This window comes from Pristis pectinata, chromosome 5, assembly GCF_009764475.1.
Source record: "Pristis pectinata isolate sPriPec2 chromosome 5, sPriPec2.1.pri, whole genome shotgun sequence".
Taxonomy (NCBI): Eukaryota; Metazoa; Chordata; class Chondrichthyes; order Rhinopristiformes; family Pristidae; genus Pristis; species Pristis pectinata.
Window position 1 is genome coordinate 16,805,703 of NC_067409.1, and position 14,938 is coordinate 16,820,640.

Genomic DNA, 14,938 nt, shown 5'->3' on the forward strand with positions numbered 1-14,938 from the left:
ACAATTGCTTTTTTGTTGAAACCATATAAGACCATAAAACATAGGAGCAGAATTACACCATTCGGCCTATCGAGTCTGCTCTGCCATTTGATCAACCCCATTCTCCTGTCTTCTTCCAGTAACCTATGACCCCCTTACTAATCAGAACCTATCAACGTCAGCTTTAAATATACCCAATGCCTTGTCCTCCACAGCCATCTGTGGCACTAAATTCCACAAATTCACCACCCTCTGGCTAAAGAAATTCCTCCTCCTCTCTGTTCTAAAGGGACATACTTCTATTCTGGGGCTGTGCCCTCTGGTCCCAGACTCTCCCACTACTAGAAACATCATCTCCACATCCACTCTATCCAGGTCTTTCAACATTTGGTAGGCTTCAATGAGATCCCCCCAATCCTTCCAAACTCCAGTGAGTACAGGCCCAGAGCCATCATATACTCGTACATTAACCCCTTCATTCCTGGGATCATTCTTGTAAACCTCCTCTGGACCCTCTCCAATGCCAGCACATCCGTCCTTGGATATGGGGCCCAAAACTGCTCACAATACTCCAAATGTGGTCTGATCAGTGCCTTAAAGCCTCAGCATTACATCCTTGTTTTTATATTCTAGTCCTCTTGAAATGAATGCTAACATTGCATATGCCTGCCTTACTACTGATTCAACCTGCAACTTAACCTTTGGGGAATCCTGAACAAGGACTCGAGTCCCTTTGCCCTTCCGATTTCTGAATTTGCTCCCCATTTAGAAAATAGCCTGTACCTTTCTTCCTTCTACCAAAGTGCATGACCGTACACTTCCCTATGCTATATTCCATCTGCCACTTTGCCCATTCTCCCAACCTGTCCAAGTCCTTCTGCAGAGTCCCTGCTTCCTCAACACTACCTGCCCCTTCACCTATCTTTGTATCATCTGCAAACTTGGCCACGAAGCCATCAATTTCGTCGTCCAGATCAGTAACATTTAACGTGAAAAGTAGCAGACCCAGCATCGACCCCTGTGGAACAAAATGAGTCACCAGCAGCCAACCAGAAAAGGCCCCCTTTATTCCCACTCTTTGCCTTCTGCCAGTCAGCCAATCTTCTATCCATGCTAGTACCTTTCCTGTAATACCATGGGCTCCTGTCTTGTTTAGCAGCCTCATGTGCGGTACCTTGTCAAAGATCTTGTGAAACTAAGTAAACAACATCCACCAACTCTCCTTTGTCTATCCTGCCTGTTACTTCCTCAAATAATTCCAACAGATTTGTCTGGCAGGATCTCCCCTTAAGGAAACCATGCTGACTTTGGCCTATTATATCATGAGCTTGCAAGTACCCCGAAACCTCATTGTTAATAATGGACTCTAACATCTTACCAACCAATGAAATCAGGTGAACTGGTCTATAATTTTCTGTCTTTTGTCTCCCTCCCTTAAAGCGTGGAGTGACATTTTTGATTTTCCGGTCCTCTGGAACCATTCCTGACTCTGGTGATTCTTGAATGATCACTACTAATACCTCCACAATCTTTCAGCTACCTCTTTCAGAACCCTGGGGTGTAGTCCATCCAGTCCAGGTGACTTACCTACTTTCAGACCTTTTCAGTTTCCCCAAGCACCTTAGTAATAATGACTACACTCACTCCTGCCCCCTGACTCTCTCGAATTTCTGACCTGTTGCTGGTGTCTTCCATGGTGAAGACTGGCGCAAGATACTTATTCAGTTTGTCTGCCACTTCTTTGTTCCCCATTACTACTGCTCCAGTGTCATTTTCCAGCAGTCCAATGTCTTCTCTTACCTCTCTTTTACAATTTATATATCTGAAAAAAACTTTTGGTATCCTCTTTTGATATTAGTGGCAAGCTTACCTTCATATATCATCTTTTCTCCCCTTATTGCTTTTTTAGTTGCCTTCTGTTGGTTTTTAAAAGCTTCCCAATGCTCTAACCTCCCAATAACTTTTGCAATATTGTATGCCCTCTCTTTTGCTTTTATGCGGTCTTTGACTTCCCTTGTCAGCCATGGTTTCCTTGTCCTCCCTTTTAGAATGCTGCTGCTTCTTTGGGATGAACTGATCCTGCGTCTTCTGAATTACTCCCAGAAACTCCTGCCATTGCTGCTCTACTGTTGCCCCTGCCAGGGTCCCCTTCCAATCAACTTTGGCCAGCTCCTCTGTCCTGCCTCTGTAGTTACCTTTACTCAACTATAATACTGATGCATCCGATTTTAGCTTCTCCCTCTCAAACTGCAGGGTGAATTCGATCATATTATGATCACTGCCTTCTAAGGGTTCCTTTACCTTAAGCTCCGTAATCAAATCTGGTTCATTGCACAACACCAAATACAGAATTGCCTTTTCCCTTGTGGGCTTGATCACCAGCTGCTCTAAAAAGCCATCTCGTAGGTATTCCACAAATTCCTTCTCTTGGGATCCAGTACCAACCTGACTTTCCCAATATACCTGCATATTGAAATCCCCCGTGACCACCGTAAAGTTGCCCTTCTTGCATGCCTTTTCCATCCCATGTTATAATTTTTACCCCACATCTTGGCTACTATTCGGAGGCCTGTATATAATTCCCATTTTATTAAATTTATGCAATATAGAATCTGGCTGAGATGCATCATATTAATTTAAGAAAGCAAGGATTAGCTTTTCAGCTAATCTGAAAAAAGATACATCTGAGTACACATGACTGGTTCAGACCTTTATAAATGATTCTCTTCGCAAGCTAGATCAGATAAAACATTAAATATTTAACAGCAGGTGTATCATCCACAAAATGTTGTGTAATAATGAGATGATGTTTACTTAAAGGATTTTAATGAATATGTTGGAGTTTTTTTTTAATTAACCCTCACAGCTTCTTGAACACCAAGTTACAACAAGTTTCAATTATGTGGTATCTTAAAATATTGCATGGGAGGTAACAGAACAACCTTGTAGAAGCTATGGAGAGTAATTAGGGCAGGGGACCTTAAGCCTAGTTTAAAAAATGGGTGATGAGGAGCTTCATAGAGGAGGAGAGAGCGGTGTACTCGTTTGCTTATAGAACACATTCAAATGTCACCATTTACCTAGCTTTCAGTAGGGTAATTGGTGAGTAGTAAGAAGTGCAGTTTCTTTAGCTTTTTGTATTAATGAATTCCCTGACATCCCCAAGTATTATTTTGAGAGGCATGAAATTAATGTTTCACTGGATTTAGAATTAGGTGGCATTGTCTCAAGGTAAGGAGTGCCTACTTAAAAATGAGATGAAAAGGAATTGCGGTGTGGTTAATCCTTAGAATCCTCTGTTCCAGCGAGCTGTGAATGCTGAGTCATTCCACATATTCAGAGCTAAAATAGATAGATTTTTGCACTACTGAGGAATCGAGGGTGATGGGTGTTTGGCAGAAAAATGGAATTGAGACCAAAGATCAAATTAGCCCTGTTATTGAATGGCAAAGCAGCCTCAAGCAGGATGTATGACCCCACGCCCATTTTCTGTTCCTATATAAAAAAATGTTACTGAGATATGTCATTTTAGAAGCTGCATGACAATACTTTTCAGAATTTTGGGTCTGACTTTGAATCATTTAGAACTGATGAGACATAATATTATGAAATTAATATATTCAAGGAACAAAAATGGTGAGAAGTACTGTATGCACTGAATCATTGCCAAGTGTTTTAAGGATTCTTATTAAAAGATCTGTGTATTAACATGGGACTTTCCCATATTACCGCATCCACTCTTCATTGGAGCTCTGCTCTCGCTGTCAATTATTCTGAATTATATGACAGTATGAGTAAACTTAGTAATATTAAAGAATGGTTTTAAGCTATATATGCTTAAAAAAAAGTAATATCACTAGCCAGTTCGCAATTAAAAAAGACTAATTTGATCAGTTTATTTAAGTGGGCAAACAAAATGCTAGGGAATTCTTCAGTGTCCTTAAATGTTTTTCAATACAACCACTGTGTTCTGTATCAGAAGCATATGCTTTCCTTTGTAATCTTGTTGAACTTGTCACTTTCATGCTGGGACTATTTGCTTAAAGAAATGACTTGTCTGCAGTAATTCATTTTCTTTTGTGTTGTTTCCTCAAGACTATAAATTGGGGAATTGGAAAATGTGCAGCAAGTTTCTTTTCTAGTTTCGCTTTCAGGAGACTGAAACATTTTTCACCTTCAATGTCACAAACCTTCCTAAAGGAGATGATCCCTTTTATTGGTTTCTAGTATTAGCATAGCTTTCCTCTTGCTTTCAAGAGGAAGAAACAAATCCAGCATTGTTTTTCTAGTAACTATAGAAAACCTTAATGCTACAATTTTTTTTTCTGTTGTATATTACTAATTTTTCACTGATTAGATCACAAGAAAGGTATACTTTCAGATATCATCTAGCTTATTTTGTATAGGTTTTGATTGTTTTATTTGTAGAATTGTGTTGTATTACTTGATTGTATTATATTTACCAGAATTACACCATTAACATTGTGCTTTTGTGCATTTAAGGTCTATGGTGCCTTTGCTTCATCTGATCTCACGAGGATCTCCAATGTCACTTGAGGACTCTCATCGGATCATACCTCTCTTTTACCTCTTTAGTTCCCTCTTCAGCCATTCCCTTATTTCAATACATGACAATGAATTCTTTGGAGAGCAAGCTCAAGGAGGTAACATAGATAATTGGAACATCATTGCTTAAAATAGTTTCTCATTTTTCACAGTGCTAGGATGCTGCAGAAGCTATTTTCAAGTTGAAGCTTGTACTGAAATGATTAGCATATACCTCACTTTTTCTTATCATAGCTATTTTGCCATAGATGTTGATGTTAATTCTAGGGAGTATTTGTTACTTATTTCTTCATTACTGAAGTGTATTTTACAGCAAAGCTTATGTAAAAGCATCATCATTACTTGGGTACCTTGTCTTTTTTCCCCAAAGTAAATGAAAATCCAAAAACTACAGATGCTGGAAATCACAAATGAAAACAAATGCTGGGAACACTCAGCCAGTTGGACAATGTCTGTGGAAAGAGAAAGTTTTGTTTCAGGTTGAAGACCCTTCATCAAAACTCATTGTGAAAATGTCACAGCCTAGCTCAGTTTGTTTTTGTTCAGTAATGTCACATTGAATGTTCTAATGAAATGTTGGATAATTTGGAACAGCGTATTAGTTGCTTCCCCTTGAATACTGGCTAATGGGTACTATCATCACTTTTGTGTGCACGTTTGTGTATTTTAATTTAATCATTTCTGGGATATATGTGTGTTGGCAGGGCCAGCATGTGTTGCCCATCTATAATTGCCCTTGAAAAAGTGGTAGTGATAATCCAGCTTCTTGGGTCACTGGATTTCTTCTGGTAAATGTGGACCAACAATGCCACTGGTAACAACTTGCATTATTTAGACCAAATAATAATGAAGGAATGGTCATATATTTCTAAAGCAGCCCAATGTATGATTTGGCAGTTCACATGCAGCTGATGTCCTGTTTGGTATTGTAGGTTTGGGGATTTGCTGTGCGGGTAAGTCAGGCAGATAATTGCAGTGGCTATTTGTATATGGCATGTACTGCAGCCACTATGCTGCAGTGGTGGTAGAGGGAATGAATATTTAGAGAGAGAGCTGGAGTGTCAATTAAGCAGGCTGCTTTGTTCTGGCTGGTGACTACTTGATTTTTGTTTTGGAAATGCACTTATCAAGGCAAGCCCATCATGTTCTGGGCTTGTCCCTTGTAAATGGTGGAAAGACTTTAGGGTGTCAGGAGGTGAGTCACTTTCATAGAGTATTCAAGTCAAGTTGAGTTTGTCATCTGCACAAGTACAGTGAAGTACAGGTACAATGAAAAACTTGCTTGCAGTAGCATCAGAGGCACATAGATTCAGGCAACACAGAACATAAATTACACGCAAGACAGTGAAGAAAAAAGTCTTGGCAAAACAAGACATTAATGCAAGGTAAAAGTCCATGGTAATGCAAGAGGTGGTCTGTAGTGTTTCATTGCTGAGATAGGGTTAGGGTTGTGCAGGTTGGTTCAAGAACCTGATGGTTCCAGGACAGAAGCTGTTCTTGAACTTGGTGTGGGACTTCAGGCTTCTGTATCTCCTGCTCAACAGGAGCAGCAGGAAGAGGGCATGACAGCAGTGGTGCAGGTCCTTGATGATAGATGCTGCCTTGAGGCAGTGCCTCATGTAGATGTTTTTAATGGACGGGAGTGCTGTGTCCACTATTCTTCGCAACCTCTTGCAATCATGTGCATTGGAATTGCCATACCAGGCCATGATGTAACCAGTCAGGATACTTTCAACAGTGTATCTGTAGAAGTTTGCTGGGTTATTTGGTGACCTGCCAAATCTCCTTAAGCTTCTTAGAAAGTAAAGGTGTTGGCACACCTTCGTGCTTACATCAATGTGCCTGGCCCAGGATGGGTGATCTGAGATGTTAATGCCCAGGGATTAGAAGCTGCTAACTCTCTCCATCTCTGACCCACCGATGACCTGTTGCAGCCATAGTAATTATATAGCTGGTCATTGGCAACATGATGATGGATAATTTGGCGATAGTAAGTTGTCAGAATTGGTCACTGCCTGGCATGAATTTTTTTTTGCAGCATGAATTTTACATGTCACATTTCAGTCCAGGCCCAAATCTTATCCAGGACTTTGTCCGTGAACACATTGACTACTTTATTTTCTGAGGAGTTGCAAATGGATATGAACATTATGTATTCATCAATAAATATCCCTGTTTCTGACCTTACGATGGAAGCAAAGTCACGGTTGAGCCAAAGAAGCTGGCCTAATGAACTTCCGTTAACAGTAATGACTCTGTTCATTAGCGTGTTTTATCCTTGATGCCCTTTATCTTCAGTGTTACTAGGGTTCCTTAATACCACACTCTGCCAAATGCTGCCTTGATGTCCAGAACAGTTACTTTCACCTCACTTCTGGAATATGTTTCTTTGGTGCACGATTGAACTAAGGACATAATGAAGTCTGGTGCTGAGTGCTTCTTGTGATACTCAAACTGGGCATTGGTGAGAAGGTTATTGGTTCAAATGCTGTTTGATACAACTGCAATGACTCCTTCCATCACTCTGCTAATGATTTAAGAATTGACTGATTGGGGTGGGGGGGGGGTGGTAATTAGTCATGTTGGAGTTATTCCACTTTTTGTGGACAAGGGCAATTTTCCAGACTCTCTCAATGCCACTGCATTAACTATACTGGAATAGCTTGACTATGGGCGCAGCTAGTTCTGGAGCACAAGTCTTCAGTACTGCAGTTGGGAGTTTGCCTGGTCTTGTGGCCTTTGCTGTATCCTGTGCTCTGAGTTGTTTTTGGGAAGTGAATTGAATGATCTGGTCTGCCGTCTGTGATGTGGAAATCTTAGCAGAAATCGGAGATAGATGGTTGGTGATCAGCTAAGTCAGAAGGTTTAAAAGGTGATCAGAATCAACTTGATTCTGTTCCAAATTAAGTGAGCCATTAGAAGAGATTAGTAATCTTTAAATGAAACTGTAATTAACTAATTACATGTTTTGTTAATCATTTTTAATTTATAAAATTCAGTCATTATGGAGCAATGAAACTGGGCATTTACCAAATGCATTTATTCTATCCCTGCTTATTATCAAATATTGTAAAACTCTGATAATTGATTATATTATTGTTAGGAAATTCTGATTGGTTGAGCATCTGACTCGCTTTGTTCCATTTCTGGCACTCTTCTTAAACTTTCCAGGGCCCCACTCCCATACCTGCTAAACTCAATCAGGCCTGCCCCATGATCCCTTGAGACTCATCAGGTTTTACTTCCCTGCTGTTTTTCATGGGAAAATTTATATTATTGTGTAACACCAGAAAAAGTGAATTAAGTGTGTTGGTATATAAATAGGAGTAATATCCAATTATCTCAAATCTTAATTGGCACCAAAATTTTACTGTATTTAGCCATTGAAACAATTTCTATTTATTTAGTCTATCTGAATGGTTCATGATTTTAAACAATTATGTCTTCTCTTGCCTAAGTAGAACAAGTTTACTGTAAAATTCCTAGCTGGTTATAGACGTTAAATTACATAAAGTAATTGGCAATTAAAAAGGGAAGTATATCCACAAGCAGTTTTCTCATCTATACTTGTTTACACAAAAACATGGTGGTTGAATCTCAGTAATGTTGCCATTTTGCTTCTTCAGGTGTGGGTCAACAGCCAGTTACAATGATGCCGTTCACTTTAAGAGAGTTAGTAACGTTATCCCGTTGTCTCCGGGATGCTTGCCTTGGAATAATTCATCTGGCATATCCAGAAACCAAACCGGAGGTTCGTGAGGAGTACATTGTAGCATTTAAAAGCGTTGGTGTCCGTACCAATGCAGAAATGCAAGAACGAATAGAGAGTGAGAGGAAAAGATGGATTCAACTCTTTAAGGTACAGTAGAAGAGTAAGATCATGTAAATAACTGTCATTTTCAATTGAATCATAAATGCAATAAGTATTTTGAAATCAATTATGTTTATTTTATCTCTTGCATCCATCATAAGGTCACCGTTGGAAATGTTTGGTGCAATGGTTTCTTTTATTTATTCAAGTTACGTAGGCTTCATAGGCTGAGCCAGCATTTAATGGCCCTTGAGGAGGTGATGGTGAACTGACACCTTGAACTGCTGTAGTCCTTGAGGTGTGGGTGTACCCACAATGCTGGGAGGGAGTTGCAGGACTTTGAGTCAGTGGCAGTGAAGGAAAGGTGATACATTTCCAAGTCAAGATGGTGTGTGACTTGGAGTGTAACTTCCAGGTGGTAGTGGTCCTATGCTTTTGCTACCCTTTTCCACCCAGCTGGTTCAGGTTGTGGGAAGGTGCTGTTTAAAGAGTTATGGTGAGCTGTCAGTGCATTCTGTAGGTGGTGGAGTGAGTGAGTGGTTGTGGGTGGGGTCCTATCAAATGGGCTGTTACATCCTGTATGGTGTTAAGCTCCTGAGTATATTTGAAGCTGCACTCATCCAAGCAAATGGAGAGTATTCCATCACACTGAGCCTTGCAGATGGTGGATGAACTTTTAGAAGTTAGGTGGTGAGTTACCTGCCGCAAGATTCCTAGCTTCTGACCTGCTCTTGTAGCCATTTTGTGTAAATGGCTACAAGTCATTGGGTGGATTTAAGCTGGAGGTTAATAGGTTCTTGACTGGTAAGGGGGTTATGGGGAGAAGGAGTTGGAATGGGGTTGAAGACAAAATCAGCCATGATTGAATGGTGGAGCAAACTTGATAGGTGCAATGGCCTAATTCTGCTCTTGTATCTTATGGTCTAATGGCTACTTCAGTTCAGATTCTGGTAAAAGGGAATTGATAGTGAAGGATTCAGTGATGGTAATGCTATCGAATGTAAGAAGGTGATAACAGGATTTTTTTCTTGTTGGATATCATTATTGGAGAGACAAGAGACTGCAGATGCTATCGTCATTGCCTGGCACTTTTGTTGCAGGAATATTACTTGCCACCTGAAATGGATGACTTGGTAGAGTTTCTCAGTGGTTGATAGTGTGAGCCTCTGTGCAATAGGTGCTCAGTAACTGCATGTATCAAAAAGTGAGATGCATAGATTTTTGTATTTAAACAATCAAGAATCTGGACAAGGTATAGTACTAGCCATGATTTTACTGGATGGTGGAAAAGGCTCATGGGCTTGTGTTGCCTTCCCCCTTATTTCTTATAAATTAATCTTTTATAAGAAATGCAGCTTTGCACGTTGGTTGAAAGTCACATTTTCTCAACTAGGAACCAATACAAAGATTTTCAGAACAGGAGAAGACCATACAATTGCTTGAGCTTTTTATTTCATTTAGTCTGATTACGGCTAATTAGTATCTTACCACTATTTGCATACCTGGGTGCTATAACCTGCAATGAAATCTTAATTTGAAACAGTTTCCATGAGTGTCATTATTACATCTGTATTGAGTGGATGCTCTTTATAGAAAGTGGCATCAACATTTTACAGATTAGAACAGTTGTTGTTTTTAAATCTTCTAGAAATATTGCATAGCACTTCTGTTTAATGGTTTTCTCGAACATATTCTGTAAAATTTCCACCATATAATTTGAATTAATTGGTATTGGTTTATTATTGTCACTTGTACCGAGGTACAGTGAAAAACTTGTCTTGCATACCGATTTATACAGGTCAATTCATTACACAGTGCAGTTACATTGGGTTAGAATAAGAATCCATTCATTTTTATCTTGTGATTTAAGTATTAGAATATGATAGAATACTTAAATATGCATTTTTGTTAAATTCTTTCCCACTGCTTAATTGGTGCATTCATCATGTATCAGTATGAACTTTGTAAGAAAAAAAACAAAATGCTGGAAAGTCTCAGCAGACCAGGTAGCATCTATGGAAAGGGAAATAGTTAATATTTCAGGTTGGGGACACTTCGCCAGAACTGGGAAAGAGGAAACAAGTTAGTTTAATGTTGCAGAGAGGGTGAAAGCAGGGTGAGACCAGGATTGCTATGGGGATGAGCTGTAGATGAAGTCACCCAGTGGATATGTTAATGAAAGCAGTTGAAGAGAGAGCACATAAAAGAACAAAAAACTGCTAAATGCAGTTCTGTAGGAAATAGCAAGCAGATTAGGCAGTGGTCCACTTTCATATAGTCCATTTTGACTCTTTTTCCCTTTCTGCGTATAGGTTAGTGACAGACATCCACAACAAGAACCCACAAATTCCCACAGCTATTTCTTTCCCCTTGCAGGGTGGGAGAAACTGTACCTCCTCCCACCCTGTTAGGACCTCATTTCATTCTCCCAATTTCTGTCTCTGCTGTATCTGCTCCAGTGACAAGACCTTCCCTGCTGAATTGTGGCTCTCCCACTGTTCTATAGTTGACAGAGCCTTGACCACATCTCATCTACTACTTGCAACTCTGGATAGAATTCCCCACTATTTTCTGCATTCAACTATCATCCTTTGCGGCTTCCTCTACCAGGCACACCTTCCCTACTCTTCCTCTTTCAGCATTCTGTTCTTTCATGACTCCCTTGTCTGCACTTCCATCTCCACCGACCACTTCCCTTGGTGGAGATGATTATTGCCTAGTTATTGTAAAAAAAAATCTCCCACCAACTACATCTGGTAGGTCACTAGCAATGAGGAACTTAATTGGACTAACTGCATGAATAATGGTTTTAGGAAGTATGAGAGTTTGGGTATTCTTTGGGGGATTGACTTGCCTCGATTTCACAAAGTATTTTTGTATGTAGGTGTAAGTCAGGAGGGTGATGGAATGTAGTCCCTTTGACTGGACAAGTTCATCTCCGATAAAACTCAAAACAAAAAAAAGCGCTATCAAAACAAAAAATAATTTGCTAGGTCACTGTTTTCTCTGAGCTATTTTAGCCCTTGTAAAAGATGAGATATAGCAGGTGCTGACTAAACTAATTAGATCACAGCAGGCACTTTTTTTTAGACCGAATGAAAAATGACTTCAGTTGCCCTTGATATAGATGTAGGGTGATGGATGGGCTGAGTGATTTATTTTTCTCAAAGCTTCTTTCCTGGGTAAAGTTTCGGTTGGGACTCCTTGCCCTTTAAATGCACATTCAATCTACCGTGCAAGATATACAAAAGGTGGACCTTTATGTTTCATGTGAATGAGTGTTGCCAGATTATCTGTAATAGGGATCACGAAAAGATGAGCTCATAGTGACAGAAGTGAAATGAAGTGTTAAATTATAAATGGCCCACCTCATTATTGGATTCTAAATTGCTAGCTATAATTGTTACAAATAAACTGTGAACTTTCATTGGGAAAAAAAATTGTAAATGACGGAACAAGAAACATGGTAGTCAATTGATGCTTTTCATTTAAAATTTGCAAAAATGAAATGCATTTCCCAGATTGAATATTAGATTTATAGTTTTATTTCCCAGTGACCCATAACACGCTAATGTGGAGTGGAAGCCATCAACCAATTCTTCTGTTCCTTATTGCAGCTTTTTTTGGATCAGAACAAAGCTATCTATTTAATTGAAAGAAGTTAATTGAATGAAAATGATCAACTAAGCTTGTATTAATATTGCTAATGGAAGATTCTGCTTGGCCATGTTTGGAAAGAGATGTCATGCTGGAGTTTTGCAGGCACCCATTAATGCTTGCACTTAACCTGATGGGCTAATTAAGGAATGCTTATTCATTCTACAAGTCAGGGATAGCTGCTATTCAAACCAATCAGCTTATTCTTTATAATGTATTGCACTTAAAGAAAGCTGTTAGGACTGGCAGGGATAGTAACTGATGATCTTTTGATTGAGATGAATACAGTGTTAATATATTAGTAAATTTAAAATTATAATTAGGATGGCTAGTGAATCATTGGCAAAATAACTTTTTGTTTTTTGACTAATTTTAGTCAACTTATTTGTAGTAATTGAGTCGGAGTTCAGTTTGATTTATAGCTTAACTGAATGCTGGTTTCTTCTTGAGAACAAGCAATTGTTTTAACTTGTGTAGTTATCATTCAAGTGAGCTTAAAGATCACTTGGACAGTCTTGTACTTGCTGTAAATGTGAACCATATGTGTTCTTTTTTTAAGACATGCTGCAAGCAACTTACTAATTGATATGGTAAGCCATTTGCAGACAATTTGAGGCATTTGTCACTTAAACTGTTTAAATGACAGCTTGTTAAGATAATATCCAAATCAGGATTAATTGGGATGTAAGTAGGTTATTATTTCTTTTTTCCAGCTTTAAATTTAGCTTTAAGATTACCATGATTAGTTTGTACACTGTATGGCATGAGTGCCATACTTGATTTTTAATCCTGTGTTTAATCCCATATTCATCAAAAAAGTGCTGGAAATATTTAGCAGTTCAGGCTTTATTCATTGTGAGAAAAATTAGCAGTTCAGATTTATGACCTTTCGTTAGGATATAGTGTTCAAAATTCAAAACCTGTTATAACAACTTTGAAGTCTACCAAAAGTTTTTTGTTGTAGGAAATATAATTTGATATTTTATATAGTTCTGTGCATTTTACTTTCTGCACATTGCTTTCCATTGGTAATGAATACCTATTAAACAAAATGGTGTTAAAAAACTTTTCTGATGTATGTTTTAACATGTACGTCATTGCTGCATGTATTCAGTTTCATTTCAAGTGACTACAAGTCTGGTCTTTTAACCACCCTAACCTTTAATATTGGAGTATGGTTCAAAGTCCAAGACACCATGGGCATTGCAGTGCTTTACTAATCTAGCCATTTGTTATATCTGAAGATTGTGTCACCGAACATTCTCTTTTGGGAGTAACATCACTGTACTCAATTGAACTTTACAGCAGGGGTCAATGGATACTCATTAGCAATGGTAATTCATTTGTTCTTTGTGAGTGGACAATTCTGGCAAAAGCTGCACTGATTATCTGCACTTAGTTATCCAGAGAAGGTAATGATTATTATTGAACAATTTGTTTACATCGACCTTCTCTTGAGATGCAGCATCAAGACCACTTACGATCATGTTAGGAAAATTCAAGTTTTAATTTTTAAAGGTACCTCACATAATTGACTAGTGAGTACATGATACTAAACTATACTCATTTCAAAATCCCAGGTCAATTCTGTGTAGCATTAATGAATGCCGGGGAAGAAACGAGCGTTACAGTTAGCCTTGGTGTAACTTGAGCAGGGAGTTTTTCCTTTGGTTTCTAAACCTTTGAATATGTATATTCAATACTTGAGGTGGCTTTGATTTTGACATGGGTTTGGTGAGAGTGAAGGGGATTAAAGAAAGCAAGGTGGCCTGCTGTTTTACAAATGAAGGCCTTTTTTGGTTAAGGTACTGCTGGTGAGTGTTGAATTTAATCCAGCAAGTCTTGGCACTGTTTAAAAAGCAGAAGAATATTAGTTATGTAAAATTAATGTGAACTGGTTTTGCATAAAATTCAGAGTTGGAGTAGTTAGCATTCAAAAATTATGGTTAATATTTTTAAATCTTTATTCCACAATTTCTTTTGTACTTCAGAACACGTATATACTAAAGGCTTGAGAAGATCAATAGCCCTTGAGTAGCAGATGTGTACAGATAAAATAAACTATTACTTGTGCAGAAAATGTTATAGCAGAGTGATATAATTTAAGTCACTATTTCTTTCATACAGGTGATCTCTAATTTAGTGAAAATGCTCAAGTCAAGAGACACAAGAAGACAGTTTTGTCCTCCTGATCACTGGCTTTCTGATCAAGTTAATATCAGAGCTGATAAGGTGCGTGTTGCTAATTTGCGTGATCATAGATGAAAGGACTTTCACAAATGTATTTTTGAATCCTTTATTTTAGAAGTTAATAACTAAACATGCTTGATCTGGTTTTATACATTTGGTTCTAAAATAATATACCTGATACATGAATTACCACAAAAACTTGACGTCACTGTGTAAGTTTTCGTCCAGTGTCACATCCTGGTGGGTTAGTAGTATTAAACAACATTGTCAGTAATTGAACAGTCACTCTGATTCACTAATGAAAATTCTCTTTTTGGGCAATTACTCAGGATCGAGGGTAACTTGCTCCCACTCCAGTTTTGTAGAATCTGTAGATTCTGCCACAAGTTGGTAAGAGGTGCTTGACAGGATGGGTGGGTGGATTCTTTGGGGCATGGTGCACTCCTTCCATCGTTTTCACTGGGCTTACATGTGCTGCCAACAAGGAGATTTGAGTTTCTCGATACTGTCATGCATGCTGTTCCCCTGTTTTGATCAGTCACAAACTATGGATTCCAATGAGTCTCCCCCAAGAAGGTTAGAGAACATCCTTTGAAAAATGCAGCAGTCATTCAGAACTGCAGTTTTTTTGCAAGGTTCTAGATAACCCTGTAAGTCAATGCCTTGATAAGAAGGCTGATGTTAGTTCATTCAGTAGGAACTATGCTTATAAATAAGCTATTTTTTTACACCAAA

The 14,938-nt window shown here is 38.6% G+C and overlaps 1 protein-coding gene across 4 annotated transcripts in view; it reads left to right on the forward strand.

Annotated features, from left to right (window-relative positions):
• ube3c (ubiquitin protein ligase E3C) overlaps positions 1 to 14,938 on the forward strand; it is a 119,364-nt gene that overhangs the window by 44,196 nt on the left and 60,230 nt on the right. For all 4 annotated transcript variants that reach the window (XM_052016734.1, XM_052016732.1, XM_052016733.1 and 1 more), the window contains exons 13-15: positions 4,483 to 4,643; positions 8,172 to 8,404; positions 14,141 to 14,245. In XM_052016734.1, the coding sequence (XP_051872694.1) occupies positions 4,483 to 4,643; positions 8,172 to 8,404; positions 14,141 to 14,245 (499 nt within the window). The remainder of the gene's footprint in view (positions 1 to 4,482; positions 4,644 to 8,171; positions 8,405 to 14,140; positions 14,246 to 14,938) is intronic.